The sequence below is a fragment of the Acanthochromis polyacanthus genome, chromosome 17, assembly GCF_021347895.1.
Source record: "Acanthochromis polyacanthus isolate Apoly-LR-REF ecotype Palm Island chromosome 17, KAUST_Apoly_ChrSc, whole genome shotgun sequence".
Taxonomy (NCBI): Eukaryota; Metazoa; Chordata; class Actinopteri; family Pomacentridae; genus Acanthochromis; species Acanthochromis polyacanthus.
This window is the reverse complement of record NC_067129.1, coordinates 14,381,535-14,403,965: the sequence shown is the minus strand read 5'-3', so window position 1 is coordinate 14,403,965 and position 22,431 is coordinate 14,381,535. Positions and strand designations below refer to the sequence as shown.

The 22,431-nt window shown below is 39.8% G+C and overlaps 2 protein-coding genes across 2 annotated transcripts in view; both read right to left on the bottom strand.

The window, feature by feature from the left end:
• The window catches only part of LOC110962835 (spectrin beta chain, non-erythrocytic 1), a 56,066-nt gene extending 51,782 nt beyond the window's left edge, over positions 1–4,284 (bottom strand). The window contains 1 exon segment of the mRNA XM_051937216.1: positions 3,595–4,284. The gene's annotated coding sequence lies outside the window, so the exon portion shown is untranslated.
• Positions 4,285–14,812: 10,528 nt separating this feature from the next.
• The window catches only part of ltbp3 (latent transforming growth factor beta binding protein 3), a 42,064-nt gene continuing 34,445 nt past the window's right edge, over positions 14,813–22,431 (bottom strand). The window contains exons 23-28 of the mRNA XM_051937727.1: positions 22,241–22,381; positions 18,167–18,295; positions 16,454–16,615; positions 16,279–16,368; positions 16,023–16,151; positions 14,813–15,863 (exon numbers count right to left, since the gene is read on the bottom strand). Of these exons, the coding sequence (XP_051793687.1) occupies positions 15,712–15,863; positions 16,023–16,151; positions 16,279–16,368; positions 16,454–16,615; positions 18,167–18,295; positions 22,241–22,381 (803 nt within the window). The 3' untranslated portion in view covers positions 14,813–15,711. The remainder of the gene's footprint in view (positions 15,864–16,022; positions 16,152–16,278; positions 16,369–16,453; positions 16,616–18,166; positions 18,296–22,240; positions 22,382–22,431) is intronic.

The window sequence follows — 22,431 nt, the reverse complement described above, 5'->3', positions numbered from 1 at the left end:
TTTAAACTCAAGACACTAGTTTGAGATGTTGCTGCATATAAACCTAAATAAAATGAAACGTCAAAAGAAGCACTGCATATAAGTAAGCAGGCACACAAGGCAAATGCTGGGTTAGTGACATGGTTCACCCCGGCAAAATGAAAGTGTGAATGGCACGAATTGAAAAAAAGCTTGTTCGAGAGGGATTTTGAGAATCAGCACTATGGGGGGCCCACATTCACAGTCCCATTCTATTGTTGAATGTTGTTCGTCTAGCCAGCCACCGAGCCAATTCACAGCCATTTCTCATCCATCTATCATCATAACCCGTCTGTTTTGCCATCCAACAGGTTCCACAGTTGTTTCAATCTGTGGCCATGAACACAATAAAAGTAGGACCTCCCTAGTATTCTTTGAGACTACAGTTTTAAACGAGCAGACTATATATATATTCTAAAGAAAAAATGATAGCACATTAAATCAAGCTTAATTTGATATATGTTCCAAACAGAAACCAATGTGTTCGAATTATATACAATAAGTGAGAGATAATCTTTATCACAGCAACACACAATACCCTTTGCTTCCCTTTTAATGCTGCAATGAATAATCACTATTTTAAACACACACACACATATAAATACATATATATCAACCAATACGAACAACAACAAGGCTCACTTTCATGTTTCATTTAATTGATATTTCAGGAAGTTTCAGTTTTGTGTGCACTGTGCATTGCAGTTTGTCCATCAGCATCTGAAAGAAGTCTTCTCATGCTGGCTAATGTTTGCACAGGGAGGCTGGGTAAGCAATGACAGAGACAAAGAAACACGTCAACTACACAATGGCCAATAAATTATTCCAAGCACACTGAGCGTTTGACGCACAATTACATTGTATTATTTTCCTTGTAATTTCCCCAGTTGCCATTTTGTCAAATCACAGCAGGCCTCTGAGGCTAGATGTCAGCCTCAGCTTCGAAGGGATGTTTTTAATTATTAAATATGATGTACACGGTCTGCTTCGACCTCGTACCCAATGCTGCCTGCCGGCAACGCTCCACAAGAATGATCCCAACAAGGTGAAGAGTGACAAAGGGAAAGTCATCATGACGCCCTCTAGTGGTACCATTCACGATTACATACATATGATTTACACTAATTAAAATGACTGGCCAGTTGGTTCAATTATCTATTTCAAAAGCAGATTCTATCTGTAGCAAATACAAGTTGAGACCTACTCCACAATAAATGTGACAAGCAGTGTGTGTGAGAAATATTGAATGTTTGAAGTAGTTCCTGCATATTAATTTGTGGTAATATATATAAATTACATACTGGATATTTGTGTCACTTTTTTTTTATCCGTACAGGCCTTCATGCTATAAAAGTACAACATTTCAGCTGCAGAACCATACAAAGTAGCCAAATTCAAGAAAATATAACACAATGTTGACACCATATCTCTCTGCTTTCTGGTATGAACCCCATCTCAGACTACAGTTTACTTTTTATATGTTAGCATGATTATCAAAGCATCACTTTTGCACCTTATTTGCTTGGTATTAAATCATATTACCATGCTGACCTTCTATGCAGAGCCGTGGTTAATATCACATACATGGAAATGGCAAAATTAAACTTCTGACCGGACAATTGAACTTCTCTATTGAAAATAAAATATAAGTATTGTTCTTGGCATATGCATGTGTTTACTTTGGAGACTTCAGAGTTGCCTCAGTCATTTTACTATGACTATGCTTGGTTCCTTAATTATTAAATTGAGATTTCCAGCAAAGCATCAAGTCCGACTATAACAGAAACTATAAAGTTGCTGGTTGGTTTAGAGACCAAGCAGTGATGACTAAATATCAAATTGTGGACTTCCTACAAGAGGCTGTGAATCATTTATGAAGTGTATCGGGGGGTATCCCGAGCCCACTAATCAAAAATAATGAACTGCTGAGGATATCCAACGCAACGTTAGGGCTGCCCCTGGTATAGTGACTGATCAGCTGAGCCCTTACTAAGTAGAATAACGATTAAATAAATTAAAAGACTCACTTGGCAAATCCTACGGAGCAAATAAAATAATCCAAGAGGGGAGTTGCTTAACTGGAGTCATTAGGAATATAAAGAAACAAATAAAGGAGAGCAATAAACATGAGAAAACATACAATGATTACACTCTAATTGTGATAAGTTATTGACTGCCATGCTTGTTTAGCCATGTGTTTGTAGTTGAAAATAAATTTAGCTGATACTGTTTTGTCAAATTGCCATCTATATAAACCAGCTTTCTGATCACAGAGAAGAGGAGGTAGTAGGTGGGTGAAGGAGGTAATTGAAATCTGAATGTAAATCAGTCGCTTAATATAAAGCCAGCCTAAAAAAAAAAAACTGTCGTGTTTACTAAGACCTGCTGACATATGACCATCCTCAGCTGGAAAGACTTTGATTTGGTTTCACAAAAAAGCCCGAGTGTCCTTAAAAAACACAGAACCATTTCCTGACTGACTGTGAACTGATCTGGGCCAAAACAGCAGCTAAGTGACATCATTGCACTCGACTGTAAAGTTTTGCCTTACAGCATCTCATCCCTTCAAGTCCGCTTCTCAGATTTCTGCTTTCCGTTTACCACTGAAAAGTAATAATCAATAGACACTCCGAGAACACACTGTATCTTGCAATACCCACTATTCTCTCCATGCATGCTGTGCAAAAATCCAAATATGAACAAAAACCTCATGGGGAACATTGATATAGAAGTAATTATAGATGCTTGTGTGTTTTTCTTTTCTAATATTTTATCAATGGGCTGCTGATGTTTCTTGGAAACATGGTTCTGCACGTGGTAGCCAGTAAATGTCAGCTTCCTGCTAGATCTGAAGTGCTGCTTTGAATGACTGACGTGCATAAAAAGCAAACTTACACATTTCTAAACAACGTGTCCACCGGTTTTAGTTTCCAGTGATCTTTTGCCAGCAAAGGCCACCTTTTAACACACTTTTACCAGATGCATCTCTGCTATGAGTCACAGTCTAGGCCAGGCACGCAGTAGAAATCTGTATCATAACATAACCACACAGCCCACAATGTCGAAAGAGAGAGAGAAAAATGCAGCTTTACAAGATGCCAGCAGTGTAGCATATATTAGTATGATAAGGGGGAAAAAGATAACCGGGGGCAACGAGCAACAAGGCTGGGTCGGTTTAGAAGCAGATGCTGAATCAAAGATCCACCGGCTGGCTGTACAGAACACGCAGATAAAATGTGGCTGCGTTTGACATCGATTCAAACAAAGGCAAGAAGACACAGACATATAGAGAAATGGTTCCCAATAACCGAGGCGTTGCGGTGACACATTTCTCAAGCAGGCAGCTAGCATACGAGAAAAGCAAGTGGGTTTATGTCAGTCAGAGTTAGAGAAAATACAATAGAAAAACGTTATGTATTGGCTTGGGAAGCTAATAGCAGTGGCAAGCTAACACCTGAATACCAGACTCCTCTCTCTCTCTCATTAGCTTTGTTATTAGTAGGTAGCCTGCTGCTAGTGCTGCTGCTGCTGCTGGTGGTGGTGGGTAAAAAGAAGAAGAAAAAAAATCACGCTTACCCGTTATTTTGTCTTGTGGTAAAGAACTGGTCGATATTACGTCTGTCGTGTCACTATATTGGAGCAGACATGTAAAAAATATATATATATATATCTTCCTTGGCTAACCGAGGCGCGCGGCTAATTCGCTAATTCGAATTTTAACGGTTAAAAATCCCAGGTGACACTGATCATGTCTGTCCGTTAAATCCGCATCCTCGGTTAGAAAAATAAAGAAAAAAAGCCCCGCTTTCCGCGCTGCTACCCGGTGCAGCGCGTTACGAAACCAAAAGCAGCCTCTCTTTTTCTCTCTCACACACAAAACGGTCAGCGGGGAAGAAGAAGGGGGGGAAAAGAGACACGGAGGCGATGAGCAGAGCCCCGTTTTAGAGGCAGGTACGAGACGGATATCCGCAGCAGCAGCTTCTTCTTCTCCCCCCTCCTCCCCGCGGCCGAGCATCCGAAGGGCCGTCCGAGCTACACCGACTCCCCGCTCCCTGCGCTCCCGTCCGACCGGGAGAAGAAAGAAAAGAGTGGACGTGGAGGTTGGTGCTGGTGGTTAGGGGTGTGCGTGGTGATGGTGGTGGAGGGGTAGGTGGGTGTGTGTGTGGGTGGATGTGTAGGTGGGTTTTCTGACCCCTCGCAGTCACATGGGAGACACCGTGCACATTCTCACCGTTCTCAACAACAAAGATCAACACTGAGAGAGAGGAGGAGATGCTCCGTCCTTGTGTCTGGTGCTGTCCCTGGTGCTAAAACTGGAAGCTTTCACATTCGCACATCATTCTGCTTTCTTTCTCTGTTTTTATTTTTAGTGTGAGTTTTCGAAAATCAGGCTATTGCCCGTGCATGGTTATTAATTCAGTAGGGGAAATTCTTTAAGTATGGAAAATTTGCATTGAATGCCCAATGCTGCTCCAACCATTTCCTCCTTTGTGTGAGTTTCTTTAAGAAGTATTCAATATATGGTAACGTCTTCTTTTTGGAACCAGCCAATCAGTGCTATCTATCTATCTATCTATCTATCTATCTATCTATCTATCTATCTATCTATCTATCTATCTATCTATCTATCTATCTATCTGTCTGTCTGTCTGTCTGTCTGTCTGTCTATTTATTTATCATAGTTTTTACAAATTTCCACAATATATTCTACTAGATGGGTGACAAGTAAAACTTTAACCCTCGGCCCCTACAGTGAGGGGATGGATTGCATCAATATTTAGAGCGCGTGCATTTGTCTCTCCAATGGAAACATTAAAAAAGTTGATCACTTATTTAAAAAGAAAATAGACGCAACAATGTGGAAGCATGCAGAGAAGGCACAAATTGGTGCAAAAACATTCACCAGAATGCAAGAAATTACATGTTTAAATATCAGACTTTCTTGGAGGCGGATCCCCAGACTCCTCATTTAATGTGTCCTTCCTTCATTCTAATGTTTATACTAAACCTACGGCCATGTCTGGTGCTCTGTTCCACTATGGGAGGCATTTTGTGCTGGCATGGTTTGGGTCCATTTATCTCCTTATAGGGAAGAGTTTCTGCAAGTCAATGCAAAATCATCCTGAGTGATCATCTTCACCCTTTTATGAAAGCTGTCTGTCATGATGGGAGTGGTCTTCTCCAGGATGACAAGCCCACATCTTCAGTATAAGGCCACTGAATGGTTTGATGAGTATGAAAATGATGTGAATTATATGCTGTGGTACCCAGATTTCAACACATAGATTTTGGAGCTATTTCTTAGGCAGCACTCTCACTACCACCATTACAACACCAAATGCGGGCATAACTTTTGGAAGAGCTGTGCTCCATTCTTGCTGTGTTCCAGAAACATGAAAAATAAAGGTACACTGAAGGCACCACGCCTTTCTAAGACATTTTATGTTGGTTTTTCCTTCATTTTGTCATCCGTCTCTAAATTAAGCTGCACAGTTAGTGATCTGCTGAAGTATCCCCACTCTTTGCTACGTCAAAATGTATTTTTACAAATCAAAAAGCCATCTCTGACACTAAAATCTTTCAGGTTTTCTTCCATTTCTGTCATAGCTTTATCTTGGAGGAGCTGCAGTTGCACTAAATAATTCCTGAGACACCGTGCCACACCTGGCCAGTGTGTGACATAAAGCAAGTCATCAAGATCTGGGTTATTCATAAAGCACTGGAAGATCCTCAGGCAGGCGAGCCTCAAGAGCAGGATAAGTGTCTTCCCCTGTGCTTTTCTCTGTTCCAATTTATAGTGATGCGAGCAGTGATTTGACGTTTATAGCAGTTGAGTTGGAAAAGATGTTCTCTCTAGAGAGCGGCTCATTCATGTTGGTGCTCTGCAGACAGGAACTAAGAAAGGCACCCAAACTCTGACACCTAAATTAGCTTAGAGTCTTTTTGTGCACTCGTCTGCTCTGGGTGTGTATCTGTGAGCATGGGTGTAGCTGGGCCAGTTAAGTGGTAGTGGTGAGGACTTTATGGAATGACGGGTCTCTCAGGGAGGGCCTCGCAGTTTGGGAAATAGCATGCTACTCATTATAAGCAGTTAGTGGTAATGCCAAAACTCTGCTGTGTTGTTAGTGCGGTTCCAGTATTTTGCATTTTCTGCCGCGGCTGTATTATTGCACTTGAAGCTTTCCAGCTGCAGCTGTGGCACCGATTTGCATCATCAACATATTAAAGTAAATTTGTCTTCCCTCGAAATTTTTACTACTTTGCACCTGACTCAATCCAGTGGGGGTTGAATGATGACTGAGCGATCGTTCCCAAAGCAGGCGTCGTGCCTCAAAGAGAACACTGTCAGGCAAAGTTGTGGGAAAAGTGGGCGTTACTAGCACTTCAAAGGAAGAAAAGGGAAATAAATTATGCATAGATATATACATTCTCTTGGAGAAATGAGCTGGTAGTGGTAGAGTAGAGGATTGCTTAAGGTTGCTCAGTAAGCAGTCAGACTGAAATGCTGGTTTCTGTTTAGAGTTTAAAAAAAAAACCATATGCTTATGATTTAGAGCCTTATAAGCTTGAAGGGATTTTAAGCAATAACAGCTGGTTTTTATGACAGAAAATGTACTTCTGAAGCTTGATAACAAGCACAAATGAGATTATGTGATGTCTCTGGCTGTCAGTGTGTTTTAGTCAAAGCTTTCTTTAGATTTTGTTCTCATGATGGTCTACTTCTCACAGTCTTTTTTTCTATAATTGCAAGTAATGTTTAGCAGCACTGGTCTAAATGTTATCCCTCCCTCACTGCCATAGCTGTAGTAACATTACGTAAAGCCCCCATCAACCCTAAGGAAAGCAACACTGCGGTTGCAATGTGCATCCTCTTAATGAATTTGTGTAACTCTAAGAGTCTGAGCCATAAGGCTGCAACTAATGATTATTTTTACAGTCCATTAATCTGTTGATTATTTCCTTAGTTGACCAAGTAGTTCTTTGGTCTGAAAAATGTCATGAAATGTGTTGATCAGTGGTTCCCAAAGCTCAAAATAATGTCATCAAATGTGTAATTTTGTGCACAGCCCAAAGATCTTCAGTATACTGTGATACAGGTAGAAAGAAACTAGAAAATATTCAACTTTTCTAAACTGAAATCACAGAATTTGAGCTAATTTTACAAAAAAATAATCTTAAACGGAGTAATTGATAACCAAAATAGAGACATTTTATGAGGAACTGATGATCGCATCTACTTTTAATGCTTCTACTGACTCGTGCCTTCCTACAAAAATAAAAATTCTCCCTTGCTAACTGAAGTTACCTTATGTAAGTTGGTGCCTTTTTAGGGCAGCCTATTAACACAAGTCAACACCCAGAGTGTAAAACATTTGCTAATCTTTTTCTGCGAATGATTTATTAAAATTTGTTGTCCTCCTTCTTCGATGTGAACATCAAATGACATAGCATATAGAACATTTACATTTAATACACTGACAAACATCCACAGACTAATAGAAAAGACTTAGCTGCTGTTTGCTGTAAATTTCAATTAGTCAATGTGCCCACACATCTTATTAGAAAGACTTTGATATATCTTGTTACAATCTTGTAATCCAAATTTTTTAGATCTGATGTTTGTTATTCTGTCACATTGTTTTGTTTTTTCTATATATTCACATTCTTTGAAGGATGTGAGTTGTAGCAATACATATTGTTGTACACTTTGTTTATATGTATTGAGCTTACATGCTCTTAAAAAGACCAAGAATTGACTTAAATCAGCTTGTTACAACCTCTCCTTTGTTGAAGTGAAAAAAAACTCCAATTCAGGTGGACTTACATTTCACTTTCTAAAGGATACAGGTTCAATCTGACCAGACTCTCTGTCCAGATGCTCTACAGTACTGTACAAGGATAAAAGAAAGCCCCGGGTCTTCAAAAATCCCTCAATCGAGCTGCGTGCATGTGTGTCAGCACTGACAGCACACACACAGAACCTGTTTACGCCCCCGGCTGCAGTCCCCACCTCTGCTCGCAGACCCAGACCCCAGCACAGAGCTCATCCACAATCCACCGTGACAAAGGGAAAGAGCTGAGCGCAGGATATAAGGCTGCCACTGGCTGCCAGAGTGTGTCCAGCACAGTGATTTCTGCAGATTGCAGCAGTTTGAGATAAACCCTCCTCTGTCTGCTCACTATAGATGGGACCCTGGACGGGTGGGGTCACCATTGGTGCGTGCAATGACCAGGGTGGAGCTGCGAGGGAGGGAGGGGGGTGTTTGGTAAAGTCGGTGTGACTATGCCTTCACAGCTGGGTGGATATGATCTCTATTCTTTTTTTTTTCTTAGCACAATAAGTGTGTGTGACTGATATTCCCAACCTTAAAGCTGAATCATACGACTCCAATCCCCGGTAATGGAGGGGGTCTGTGTGCTGCCCTTTAATAAAGTGTCAGAGGCAGGGACAGACAAAAGCTGGAGGAAAAAGAGGCACAGTCTACCCCAGAGACCACATGTCAAACAGATCCCTGAGGCCTGAAGCAGTCGACTAAACACATATCCTGGTGCTGATATGTGCAGCATTATACTCCCTTTGCTTCGAGATGGTATAAATCGTAGGAAGGAAGTTTATTTCAGTCACAAACACATGGTAAAGGTGCAGCTTCTCTTCCAGCTACATCAAAGATTTACTAATTACCACTGGCTACATGACTTGAAATGTAAACCCTGTTTTAAAGAAGATAGCTCATCTTCACATCTTTCTTCATCTGAGCTGAAGTCCTTCCTCCCTGTGAGGCCGCCCTGTTGTTTTTCTCCTTATTAGCAACAGCTCAGATGCTCTGATAGCCATTCTTCTTCCAAATTTGGCCAGGCATATAAATGTTTTTTAATGCCCATAAGCATCACTTTTCATTTGTCTCGAAGAAAAAAAACGCAGTTCAGCGTTTGTGGATCTGAATATTAATTTACGTATTTATGGGTACAAATTAGCCAGACGTTGGTTTGCCATTTTATTTTTCTCCGAGGGATTTTATGATTTATCAGCTGTCTTTTTGTTCTGTGCCTGCTTATGCAGTAAGCCCATAGGAAATACACTATATAAATCAACCCCTCTGTCACCAAGAATCTACAAGATACTGAGTAAACAGGCTTCCCCAGGCAGGTCATAAAAATACCTTTCTACACGCAATGTTTCCCACTTTTCTCTCCCCACTGTATAAATCAGCCACTGCAATTACAGTGATACTGATGACTGAACAAATCTGCAGTGACTGACAGACGGACCTCATCATTCTAATTAATTAGAGGAGCCTCGTCCAGTGTTTCTGCACTGTAAATGGGAGGAAAAACTAGCAGATTGTCTGTGTTTGCCAAGTAGCAGATGTGAAATATGCAAGTCATCTCCAAGCATCATAATTATCTTGATACATTATGTCATGTTTGTCCCTTAGCCTCCGACTAAAGTTGTATTTGGCCAAGAAAGAAGAAAGTTTAGTCGCTGCAGTCTGTGGCCACCAGTACCCAGCGGGTTATACTCCGGTCAGTGCGACCTACTAAAAGATATTTATAACCTCAACACCTCTTTTTTGAGTCATCTCCCAAGGACAGCTCTGCTATTTCTGCTTTGGTTCTTGCTCATCCTCTGTCTCTCCCGTCCCTTTTCTTCTATCACTTTCTCCCTAAACTAGTTGCTGGAGGTCACCCTGCTGCTCCAGTTTAAAATTATATAATAATTAGACAGAATGAAACCAGGACAGTGAGGAGCTGTGGAGCCCCAAAGGTGCAACGTGACCAACGAAGCTCGCAAGACGAGGACCATCTATAGGGCTGTGCAAAGAGGCAGCAAGACGGCTTCTGTGAGTTATGACACCCAGTTCTTGGTGTGCAAATCAGAGGACAAGCTGTTTCACAGGCAGTTCATATTTATGAATCACATGATAACATTGTGGCTTCATTCATATGTGAACCGGGAGGATTTCTAGGTGGGAAATGACAACAGGTGTGGCAGCTAATTGAAAACACACCTGCAGTATCTCCAACACACGACACAAGACAGGGACGGCTGCATTATTTACACATGCAATTCAAACTTCCTTTTTCTTGAAGCTATGACAACATTTATCATATCAGACCAAAGTCACAAATAATGAGAAAACCTTCAGACTTATTTTCATGACTGACAGAAACAAAGATAAGAAATATGTCTTTATTGACAATGAACTTCATAAACTGAGGCTTCATTTATGACTACAATATCTACAGTATTTCCTCCACAGCTTATGAAACAAGAACAAATTAACATGAATAATAAATTTATTGTATCGGAGGAGCAGTGGGATTATGAACATTGACATTTATACCTTATATTTAACTCCCACACCTCAGATGTGCAACATAATCTTTTCCATTTTGCCATCAGATATGACGACACCATAGTGGAGACATCCGGAGAGTGAGAACCCTGTTAAATTCATGGAAACCAGATTCAGTGCTGCTCATACGTATCAGCACCACCCTCTAGTGGAGGATCTTATGGATTATTTTTGACCCATTTTATAATATCTGCAAAGTCAAAAATGAAAAAATAAACAATATTAGAACTATTAATTGGATTTAAAGCAGCAGAATCTCATTAAAATCATGCTTCTTGGTGATTTAAATGTTTAAATTTTGATCTATGAACATTAACCTTAATAATATGCTATGGGACAGATTGTATATCAGACAGTATTGTGTAGAAGAAAAGTTTATATTTAATGCATCGTATTAAATGGTTTTGAATCACAACTCAGACCAATGCTGCAAGCAATCAGCTGCTCCTCCCTTACACCGTTTTCTCTGATCTCAGTTATGCTCCAACAGGCTGTAAAAACCAGCAATTTAAGGCTTTCCCGCTTCACTGTTTTATGAATGATAGATGCACAGTGATGTGTAAATGTTTTTATTCAAGATGCAAATGTAGATGATTGCAATGATTTTGCTCATTCGAGGTCATTGAATTCAAACAACAAATAAATTAAAAAAATACTAGAATTGTCCCCTGAGGTTTGGCAAGGAAGACACTGTGCACTCATCTGTATCCTCACTGCAGTATTTCAAGCTGTTCAGTGGGCTACGAGATCCTTTTCACCACCAGTAATACATTTTTTTCTGCCAGAAGGCATAACAAAACAAGACATCACAATAAATTGTCCAATTAGGTGTGATGTTGACTCAATACAAAAAGCAAGAGAAGCATTACTATTTTTTCTTCGGCCACAGAAAGCGAGTAAAAATAAAAGGTCTGATTAATGAACAAATCTGTGAGCTCAGGGGGTTCAGATAAATGCCTCAGTGCTGTTCTGACTCATGGACTGTCTGAGCAGGAGTGCAGCCTCATCTGTAATGCTTTTTACTCACAGTGCTGTTTCACCGTTTCTCTGCCTCCACAGGTTGGGTTAGAATTGGCTTAGTGGGATGATTTCCCATATATCATCAGCTTTATTCACTGAATAAACTAACTTTTGAGCTTATTTGCCAGACAAAACTGTTGTAAATTCTAACTGCATTATATAGTATAGGAACTAAGGCTCTGAGTAGCACTGGAGCAAGAATAGATTTTTTTTTTTTTTTTTTTCTGTTGTGGAGTTTGGTCAAGTAACTTCAAAGAAATGTGCTTTCTGAGTTTAATAACCCAACCAAGGATGCCTACGGTGAAGTCATTTGGCTATGAGGCAGACATGTATTAAATTAAAGTTTTATCTTCATTTGAAAAGCAGTAGCCAATAAGCATTACTTTCTCAGTTTTTGCTTCGAAATTTAAAAATCAATTAACAGTTGCATTACATTAATAGCCAACATCAGCTCATACATCATCAAAATGACTGCTATGGGATTGAAATATAAAGCACTGACCTATAGGATATTTGGAGGATAGGATCATATTCATGAGGTGTTCACTTTACAGTTAGTTTACAGTTTGTAGTAAATGCATCAGGATATAATAAGTTTGCCTTAAGTCAGCCTGAAATGATCCCAACTAGTATGCTCTCTCTCTCTTTCAGAGTGGCATCTATACAAATCAGTGAGACAACATGACATTGGTATTCCTAAACAACAACACCAGTACAGACAATGTCATAGAAAAACCACAAATCAAGCCTTCATGTCAATAGTATTCTCTATGTACTTGTTGCAAAGCCTAGTGTGGCCTGCATGAGTCTGCTTCTGTTTGATGTTTAGAAACAAACAGCCAAATTTAAGTCAAAGCTAATTGTTATGAGGGGAGCTGGAGAACCCAAGCGCAGACACAGAGAAAACTGGCAGACAAGTGAATAAATGAAAGAGTTTTATTAGTCCAGATAGCTAAACCAATACATAAATGGAGAACTGAGCTTGGGCGGGGACAGAACAAAACCAAACTACTCTGAACTCTACAAACCAACACCAAATTCAAAAACGGAAGTCTATGAAATTAAACTGCATTAACAAAACTAAGCTCAGGAGGGGTACTCACACTATGGGGGAAACTGACAACCGAGAGGGGAAAAATCCATGAACACACAGGAGCACAACAGAGTCCAAGCTGAAATCCAGGAGGGAAGAAAGAAGCAGAATCCATGGGGTTGAAGCAGTTCAGAGGTGGCAGGCTTGGTGGGGAGAATCTGAATCCAGGGGGGCAACAGAATCAGGGAACTAGTGAAAAAGCAGAGTTCACATACTGAACAGATGATATTGTGGGCAGGTCAGCTGGTTACTGCAATGAGAGTCACCTGCAGTGATCAGCTGAGTGTAGACAGGTGAAGTAAAGAGAGTTAGACACAGGGACGAGAGAGACAAGAAGAAGAGAGATGATAGACAGAGGGAGCCAAAGGGAGACAGATCAGAACAGATAGAGAGAGCAGGAGGAAGGAGAGAAACAGGGACTGGAGCAGAGAGCATAACACTACTTTTTTTTCACTCAAATTTTTCTGATTATATGAAGTCAGGTTCATATGTCAGAACATGTAGAATGAGACGCATCTACAAAAAAAAACAAGAAACAACAAAACAAAGAAACAGAACTGAATAAAACTAAATGCAAGAGTTCATCTGATTTCAAATAGAAAACAGCAGTAGATGAGATGAAGCCAAACATTTAATAGTTCAAATAAAACAGAAAAGAAATCCTAAACCACCACAGCTGTGCACTGACCTGTGGCCTGCACATGCTGACCTCTGATGACCTGGTCTACAAATCAAGCTCTGCTCTAGCTACTCTGGTGTGAAAAACCAAAAGCTGCATTTTACTGTAACTCTCACAAAGCGCTGCTTGTGTTCTCTGTAGGAATTATTGTAACAGAAAGAGGCCACAAGATGTCGCTGTTCTTCAGATTCTGATGAGGTCGGTGTGCTTTGTGGTCTTCGTCTCTTATCCAGTAGCATTTTGCTCCAAGTTGAACCAAGCCCACTGAGGTATTTATAATGCTTTGTTACTGTTGTGTTTGTCTAATGAAGAGAAAATGATATCTGTTTGCGAACAAAGAAAACATTCAAAAATAGCTCTCTGAGGTTCTGATACAGTCCATCCTTCACCCCTCTTAATGCAGTCCATTATGAGATCAGTATGAAAGGAAATTTAATATACTGCAGCCTTGATATTCCTTTTTTTTTTTTTTTTTGCTCTATATTTCTGTTCCCCGGTCAAGCTTTAACCAGTCACTCATTTGGATTATTGTGCTATTGGAGTAGAACTGGTTATTAAACCTCAATTAAAATAAAGTGAATCATTCATTTATTTTTGAAGTGCTTATTCTACTACTACAACATGTTAAAATTAGTTTTTGCTACATTTAATGTTTGCATGGCCTGCTGAACTGGACTACACTTGCAATTAGGTAGAATTAAATGGATTTAATTTCCCATGAAAAACATTACACATTTAGCTTTCTCTGCTGGACAGTTTACAAGTGTCATTAAAGAAAGGGATGATTTCAATGTGGAGGCATTTCTGTAGCAGCAGCAGAACAGAATTAACTCAGGTATTCTTAGCAGATGGCAGAAGATACAAGATTAGAGTAGCAAACACTGGCAGGAACCCGGTCTGGGAGCTATTTAGGGCCAATAACAAGAACTTCAGCCTTCTTGCACCACATCTTATGAGTAATTGTGTTATTTCCATAAGAAACTCAATCACTGGATATTTGCATATCTTGCAGGAACTTGTTTTCGTCTGTTATGAAATAATCAGAAGAGAATCATATTTTATCTGTGACTTTTAAAAAAAGGTTACAACAACAATCTGGTTGCACAAACATCTGCGGGGAATGATTTGCAGCAGTGAAGGAGCAACAAAATTACTGCCACTTTAGTACTCGAAACCTTTCCATTTATGAAAATAAAAACAAGATGAGTCTTGATGCTGCAAAACATTTGGTTTCAAACATTAATACAGTGCTATGTGTGAGGCAGCCAAAGAAGACCTTTAAAAATGCAAATGTGTACAAAACAGCATGTTAACCAGCTAGAATCAGTGGGGAAAAAAGAAAAATAAATGTACGAATGTCACAGATTTGTATATTGAAGTAAAAAGTAAAATAACATAGAAGCAAACCTAATAGAAGACGTATGGAAGCCTTGCTATGTTCTGGGTTTATTTGCTTTCTAGGCGTGTTTGAAAGGCAACACTGAATCATCCACAGCACAGACCTGCATAACTTCTTAACCCCGAGAAGCCTCACTGTCTGAATGAGTCTGTCTGAACTTAGAGCATCACTATTTTCTCTTCTTGTCTTCATACATGTAAACAAAACCTACTGCCCCTAAAACACAAGAGAAACAAAAGCATGACTGGTTGGCACGTTCTTTCTTTAATTAAATTCTTCTCATCACAACAGCGTCTTTGGTTTTCTAAATACTTTGATGCAGCAATTATGACAATAGATGTTAAATGTTCTTGGTTTTCCAGACAAAAAAAGCTACATTTAGCAAATATTCCCGTTATTTTTCATTGCTTAGTGCATGAACTTCTTTTAAAAATAAAATCTTGCTTAAGTACACTTAGGTGTACATGTCAAATTATACAAAAACGTCAGGTTTCTCATATTTTACATCAACAAATAAACAGGGGTAGGACAGGGGCCCTTCTGCTGAACAAACTGTACAATAAAATCAGCAAAGTGTGGCTAGAAAGAAAATACAATTCAGTTGATTGAGAATTAGACATGAAAGAATGCAGATTAAATGGGAATGTACAGGGGAACACAACATCATGTAGAAGTTCATTCCTGTGGTATAGAAGTTGTAAATGGGTTGAAGACAACTGTTATACCATGGAGATCTTTGAAACACATTTCCTTATTAAAACAAGAGTTTGCTTGAGATTCAAATTGAGATCAATGCAACAGGGAGATTAAAAAAAAGCACATTTTTAAAATTAAACTACAAAAACAGCTTTAAAAAAAACAATAATTACAAAAAATGCTTAACAAACAAATAAACAACCATATTCCTTGTCTTTATTGAGTACTTTTTAAATGTGAAACGGTGCTTGAAAGAGGAGCCAACGGTGATATGTTTCATATGAGCCGTTGCTATGATGTGGCTCCTGATGAGAACACGTTTTTTAGGTTCACTGCGTACACACAGTCCCATGTTTGTACTATGAAATAGAAGTGTGCGTGCAACATGTACAGGGTGGGAGTTCAAGTGCGCTGTGTAGACGGGGAGAAACAGAGTGGCACACGGAGGTTACCGAGTTCTGCGACGGGCGCACACGTTTGGCCTGCGTGTGGCCACAAAGCCGTGTTTGCAGAAGCACTTGTATGAGCCGGCGGTGTTCACACAGCGGGCGTTCTTGCACGGACTGACACGGGCTCCTGGTTCTGCGCACTCGTCAATGTCTGGAACAAATAAACACGAGCACATATCAATGAGAGGGAGCAGAAATGAAACGAATCACTCAGAGGCACAAAGTTCCCATCTACGCATATATATATTCCTCAAAAAGCAACAGGTTTTTAATGAAAAATAAGTGTTTTTTACATGTAGCGAGCACAGACCTATACAGCGGGTACGGGAGTGGTCTAGCCTAAAGCCTGGGTTACAATCACACATGGTGCCCAGATAGGAACGGACACAGCGGCCATTTGCACAGCTGCACTCGTCTGAATCCTCTTCTGAGCTGTCACCTTTACATGAACGAACAGGCAGGAGAAGACAGAAAATGTGACATGGAGAGGAAAATAAATAAGGCTTACTTGCAGGCGAATACATGGGCCTGACATGCGGGGATGCTGAAAACAAAGATGGTCTAACCTGGGTTATAGTTGGCGAAAGCTGCCAAGAAATCCTGCTCCCCATCGGACTCAGTCTCGAGGTGCATCTCACACAGACGGCTGAACATCTCTGTGCAAGAAACAAACTTGCTTTTAGTTCGAAAGAAGGGCAAAGTGGTACCACGAGAGGCCAGTGGGACCTTCAGCCGGCTCACCTGAGTTTCTGGGTGGACAGGTGTTACACTCGGGCCCCCAGCCTCGACCGTAGTGACAGCAGCACTCTGAGTAAGTCACCACCATGCCGTTCCTGGCCTGGCTGCACATGGATCCCTCGTCAACCTGCAGGAAACACACATCCTTGTGGGCTGCAGTGCGATCTAAGGATCAAAAACAGACATGAAACTTTATATTCTCAGATGTACGTAAAGTTGCTTTTGTTTGCATTGAAATTCATAGTTAAAGGAGAGAAAGACGCATTCTGACAGCTCGGAGTTCTAAGAATAATATCAAGTTTTTGTGAAACAGTGTTTTGCAGGAGAACTATTGTCATTTCAGATGTATTCAGTATGTGCCACAGGAAATACTCAAGAAAAGTGGAAGCTTGAAGGAAAGTCATTACATCAGATTACATTGATCCTTAATATATGTTCAGTAAAGAAATGAGTGTATGTCATATTACAGAGGGCACCTGTATAGCTTAGAGTGGTCATAACACTTGTTTAGTCTGATATGATGTGTAGTAAATGTAGTCTTAATGCAGGTGAAGTTTGAAACTGTTAACTTTTGCATAAATGCATGAAACTTGATGGACAGTCTGGGGCCGTGTTGAAATTTGTATTTGCCATGTATTTTGCACCATATCACCTGATAACACAGAAAAACTATGTATGTCTCTGTTTTCATGGTCAGCAAAATGCAGCTTCATAAAATGTCCAGGTTGAGTACTTAATGGTGAATCCAGAGACATTGTGAGAAGGAAATCGCAATGCTGTCCTCAAGATGCATTGTTGCAATGTCTCCATTTCTTAAAATGTTCAGATTTCCAAACTGTAAAAAATGTATGAATTTTCATGCTCTTATAAGAAAGAGAACATATCATTTAGGGTATCTGTAAGTACCCAACTTAACCAACTACACTGTTCACACAGTATGGAGTACTGTGGCACATAGATACTAACGCATTTTAATAGATTGTATTTATTTACAAACATAACTATTAGAATGAGGATACAAATGTTAAAGTTGCCACATAAAAAGTGCCAAAAATATCATATGTCATATCTGCAAACAACAACCTGTTTTACATTATCACATTTTAAGTCGCTACCAGATCCATAAGAGATATTTATATGTACAGTGTAGCTGGCAGCCAAATTACAATTAACAGTGACAGGTTCACACCTACTATTCTTTACTCTTATTTTGTCAGATGTAAAAAGCACTGTAGTGCTTACTACAAATAATAAACCAGCTAATAGCTTCCCACTGGCTTCAAAAACATTCAGATATTGTGACTCATAGATCTTGCACGCAAAAGTATCACTAGTGAGCTCAGAACATTCTCCACTAAATGTACTCAGATGCCGAGTCTTTTCTCTAAACAAATCAGCCATAATAGTAGAGACAAAAGAAACAAATTGCTTTGAACAAAACCATGCAGTGAAGCTGCTAAAGAGATCATGTATTCTAACATTCTCTGATACTGTTTTGTACATTCATTCAATATAACTACACACAGTCCAAGAACAGAGAACTGTCTCTGTTAAAGGGCGTATAAAGGGAAATAGTACATCGTAAAGCCAGTATTGGCCAGATGGGACACACATTGGGAGGAATTACAAAGAGGAACATGAGTGGCAGATGTCGAGGTAAGCCAAAACTCATTTCAAGAGGCCAGGCTCAGGTGAGCTGACACTGATTTTACCCACCGTCATAGACGCACTGTTTCAGCGCTGCACTGAAGGTGAGGGGAGGGTCGCAAAAACAGTGAAAGGAGCCGGGCGTGTTCTCACACCTCCCATTCTTACAGTACGAGGGGTCCTGGCACTCATTCACATCTGCAAAGGGCACCACAGACACTGGTTACAGTATGAACATCTGCTTGGGGCCAGTCTGTAGGTGGTGGACACAACAACAAACTTCTACTAAAATATGAAATTTCATACAATTTACAGTTGTGTACAAAAGTATACATACTCTTGTAAAGACTATGTATATCATGGATGTCGTGACTTGCAATTGTCTCCTAGAGCTCTCAGTTTTCTGTGACGGAATCACTGGTAAAACATATACAAACAGCAATTATAATATTTACCTAAAGGTCCTTTGGCCATTTTCACATCAGTTAGGTGCTTTCGGTAGTTGCCCACAAGGTTCTGGCAAGTATATGTATGTTCGTTGTATGTATGTGTGACCACTGCTCTCTAAAGAATTGGTTTTGAACTAAATTTCAAGTCGATATTTGTTAGCTTTTTTACACTGACTTATTTCTTCAGCATAGTCCAGAAGTTCTTGATGTGGTTTAAGTCAGGACTTTGGGGGGACCAGTCTAAAACTTAACATCTGGACAATTTTTTTTACCATGTGTGATGTAAGTTTTGGTCATTGTCTTGCTGGAACACCCAACTGCATCTAAGACCCTTCTGCCTCATGGTTTTAGGTTGTCCTGAAGAATGTAGAGGAAATTCTCTTTCTTCGTTATTTCATTTATTTTGTGTAAAGCTGCCAGTTATACTGGCGGCAAAACGGCAACAGAGCTTGATGTTGGTTGGTGGTCTTGAGCATAAGGACCTCATCTTCTCTCCACCAAACATATTTCTGGTCATTATGGCCAAATAGCTTAATTTTTGATTCATCTGGCCGCAGGACTTTCCTCCTGAAGGCCTTTTCTGTGCCCCTGTGATCAGCAGCAAACTACAGTTGAGCCATAAAGTGCCACCTCTAGAGGAAGGGCCTCCTTCATGCACGGTAGCCTCTCAGTCCATGGCAATATGAAAAGGCCATGGACACTGCTCTGGTGTTCCAGCAGCTTCTAATTCATTGCAGATCAACTTTTTGGGCATTCCTGGTTGACTCTTCACCATCTTCACTTTGTGTTTCTACAGTGCTACAATTATACCATGCACTTTGTACTTAAAAACATTTGTTTTCAAATCATTCAGATGATTTTGAAATATTTATTTGCTCTGAAATGGATTTTTTTGACTTGTTCAAGTCAGTGATTTGCTTTTTCAGATCAGCACTGAGCTCCTCTGTTATTTCCATTGTAGTGTTTCTGGATAAGTTGGCTCAAAGGAGTCAGCAGCTGTAGTCAATCGTAATCACGCATGAGAAGTTAAGAGGTCATGCCACTATGAAAATTAGACTAACACAACTTTCTGCATCACCAAAACCAATAATTGAAGTTGCTGTATGTACATTTTTGACCCAGCAGATTTTGTCAAATTACCAGGAGATCTATAATAAGTTTATGAAAGAACCAAAATGTACGATTGTTTTTTGTCACAAAAACATGTTTCGATGATTTTATCAAAGAAAATTAAGAGCTGTAGGAGTCATCGAAACTCATGACTGCCATAATATACATGGTCTGTACAAATGTACGTAAACTTTTATTCACAACTGTTGCCCTACAGTAACTGCTCCCCCGTAAAATGTTCTGTACAATGTTCAGTTGTTTCTGTAATTGTGTAAAGAATATGTTTGTTTTACTCTGTATTAACCTTTGAAGCTGTAGTGTGAGGTGGATCTGCATTACTTAATCCATCTTCTCTAGGTAACAGGATGTATTGAGTAAATGTAGCTCTGACACAGTCCAAACAAAAACAGCTTCAGTAGGCAATGTTATTCTGTCCACCCCCTTTTATGTAATGTTCTTTTCTTCTGTTTAAGCTTCTACCATAAATGTTGCATGCAAGATTGTGCTTAAGACAACAAAAGATTCAGTCATGCACAATACTGCAGCTGTTGTCTCGTAAAAATGCAACCACACTGAGATATCTGCAAGGTTGAAAGAGGGAGCTTGGTTCCAGCAGCACTACAATCTGCCAAGAGGTTAGCAGGAACTGCTAAGTAGGCCAGAGTGCACCGCTGTGGGGATGCATTCTACGGATAAAGTTACTATTTATTACTTTATTTTGGGTGTCTGTTTTTCTAAGCTTGAACAGAACCCAATACGGTGTCACTAGACTGAAACCTGGAGAATAAGGGTCTAGAAGTCTTGCAAAAAAGAAATCTTTTGGGTTTTCCAGCTCTTCAATAAATCTTACTGTCCTATTTCCAAGACATTCCAGGACAAGCCGTACACACATTCATTCAGTCCTTAAAACTGAACTTGAAACAGTAGATTTGAATGACTTAAAATGATGGTTTTGCTACTTTGTTTTCAATTGAATTACATTTCTCAGACAAATGATTTGTCCTTAGTAGAGATACTGTAGCGCTTTGGGTGCACAGTGAACAACAATTTGACATAAACCAAATGCTTTCTTTAATCATCAGTTTCTTATATGCCCAAGTATGTGTTTTTTTAAGCTCATCGGTATCTAACAACCATTTATTCATGCCATAATTGCAGTAATAACTGGGAGACCAGAGCCGTCCATACTTCATATTCTTAAGAAGTCAGAAATTATCCCAAACTCCAGGAGATGGGAGTGTTTTGTTTCTACGCCAAGATGCAGCAGCTTGATATGGAGTTCCTTTCAGTGTGGAGAAATACCATTTTCACTGCTTGTAACCCTACTTCAAGCTTGTGACCATATGTGAGTCTCAAAATGAAGGTCATTTAGCATTTTGCTGTTGTATTTACCATCACAGCCAGCTTTAACACTAGCTTTATTACAACCAACATGCAGAACCAGAGGTCAATGTCAAGATTCTGAAGAAGAACCAGAGTAGTTCTACCTTTGGTAAGACAGAGCCTCGCTGTTAAACTTGGGTCTGTGCCCCAACTCTGCCACATTCAGCAACTAATTGCTCCTGTTAACCATGGCATGCACTAACTAAAAGGACAAGTACATCTGCATATTTGCAACAGCACTTCAACGTCACTGAATCAGACATTTTCCAGACCTCAGTTACGTAAAATACGACAAACATAAGCAGTGACAGGGACACTTAGAATGCTGGATCACATTTAAACACAGAAATTCCTGCAAATTACTTCAGGCAACATGTTCAAAGGACAACTACCCCAAAGTCATTCTTCACTGCCACTTCACACTAGTGACAGCACTCACTAAATATGCTTCTACTAATACTGCTGCTGCAGTCAGCCTTCTTTATATTGGATGCAGTGTAACTGTGACTGCATGTCCCCATTCTCTGATCATATTGTCTTTAACAAAACATGACTGTGCGACTCAATACAGACCAATTGAAAGTTACATTTCACTTCAGGTTTTATTAAAGCTATACAATTTTGATGTCTGAAGATAACAAACAGCACAAAATCCGAGGATATGTGGCTTTTTCAGAAATCCAAGGGACGTTTGTAGATGTAAATGTGGATTTCCTCATGATGAATGCAATATTTGTTGATTATATTGGCGGATTGTTTATGAGTCATGCATTTTGAAATTTAGGCAGCAATTACAACAAATAACATTACAAAGGCAAACGGTGATTGGAATTGTGCTGCATGAAGAAAATATATCTTATAGCCTCAATGTGTATTTTTTTTTCCCATCACATGTACAAAATGTTGGTTTCTAATTTTTCTCGTCAATCACTGGATCATGTTGGATCATCACTGTATGTAAAAAATAAATAAATAAATAAATATAAAAAAAGGTTGCTGAGTGCTTTCAAGGTTGTTCCAAACACTGACGCCTACATAAAAGTTTATTTAACTCCTTCACCTTCTTTTTCGGCTTTGGATAGAAAACAGTTTTGCATCACATAATGTGTCTCATAAGCGTTTTGCCCGGTCTAAACTGCTATAGCCCACCACTGGCTTGCTGTTATCTGTAACTCTCATACTACAGAGGGTCTCCACTCACCAGCCTGCTCCTCAGGAGTCACACAACTGTTCCGGTCAGTAGCCAGGGTCCAGGGTGGAGAGCAGATGCAGTAGTATGACCCTGGCGTGTCCACACAGAGGCCATTCTTACAGTTTTCTGGATCCTCACACTCGTTTATATCTGTACAATACAAAGACAGATGCTCAAGATGGTTCCTCTAACAGCTAGAT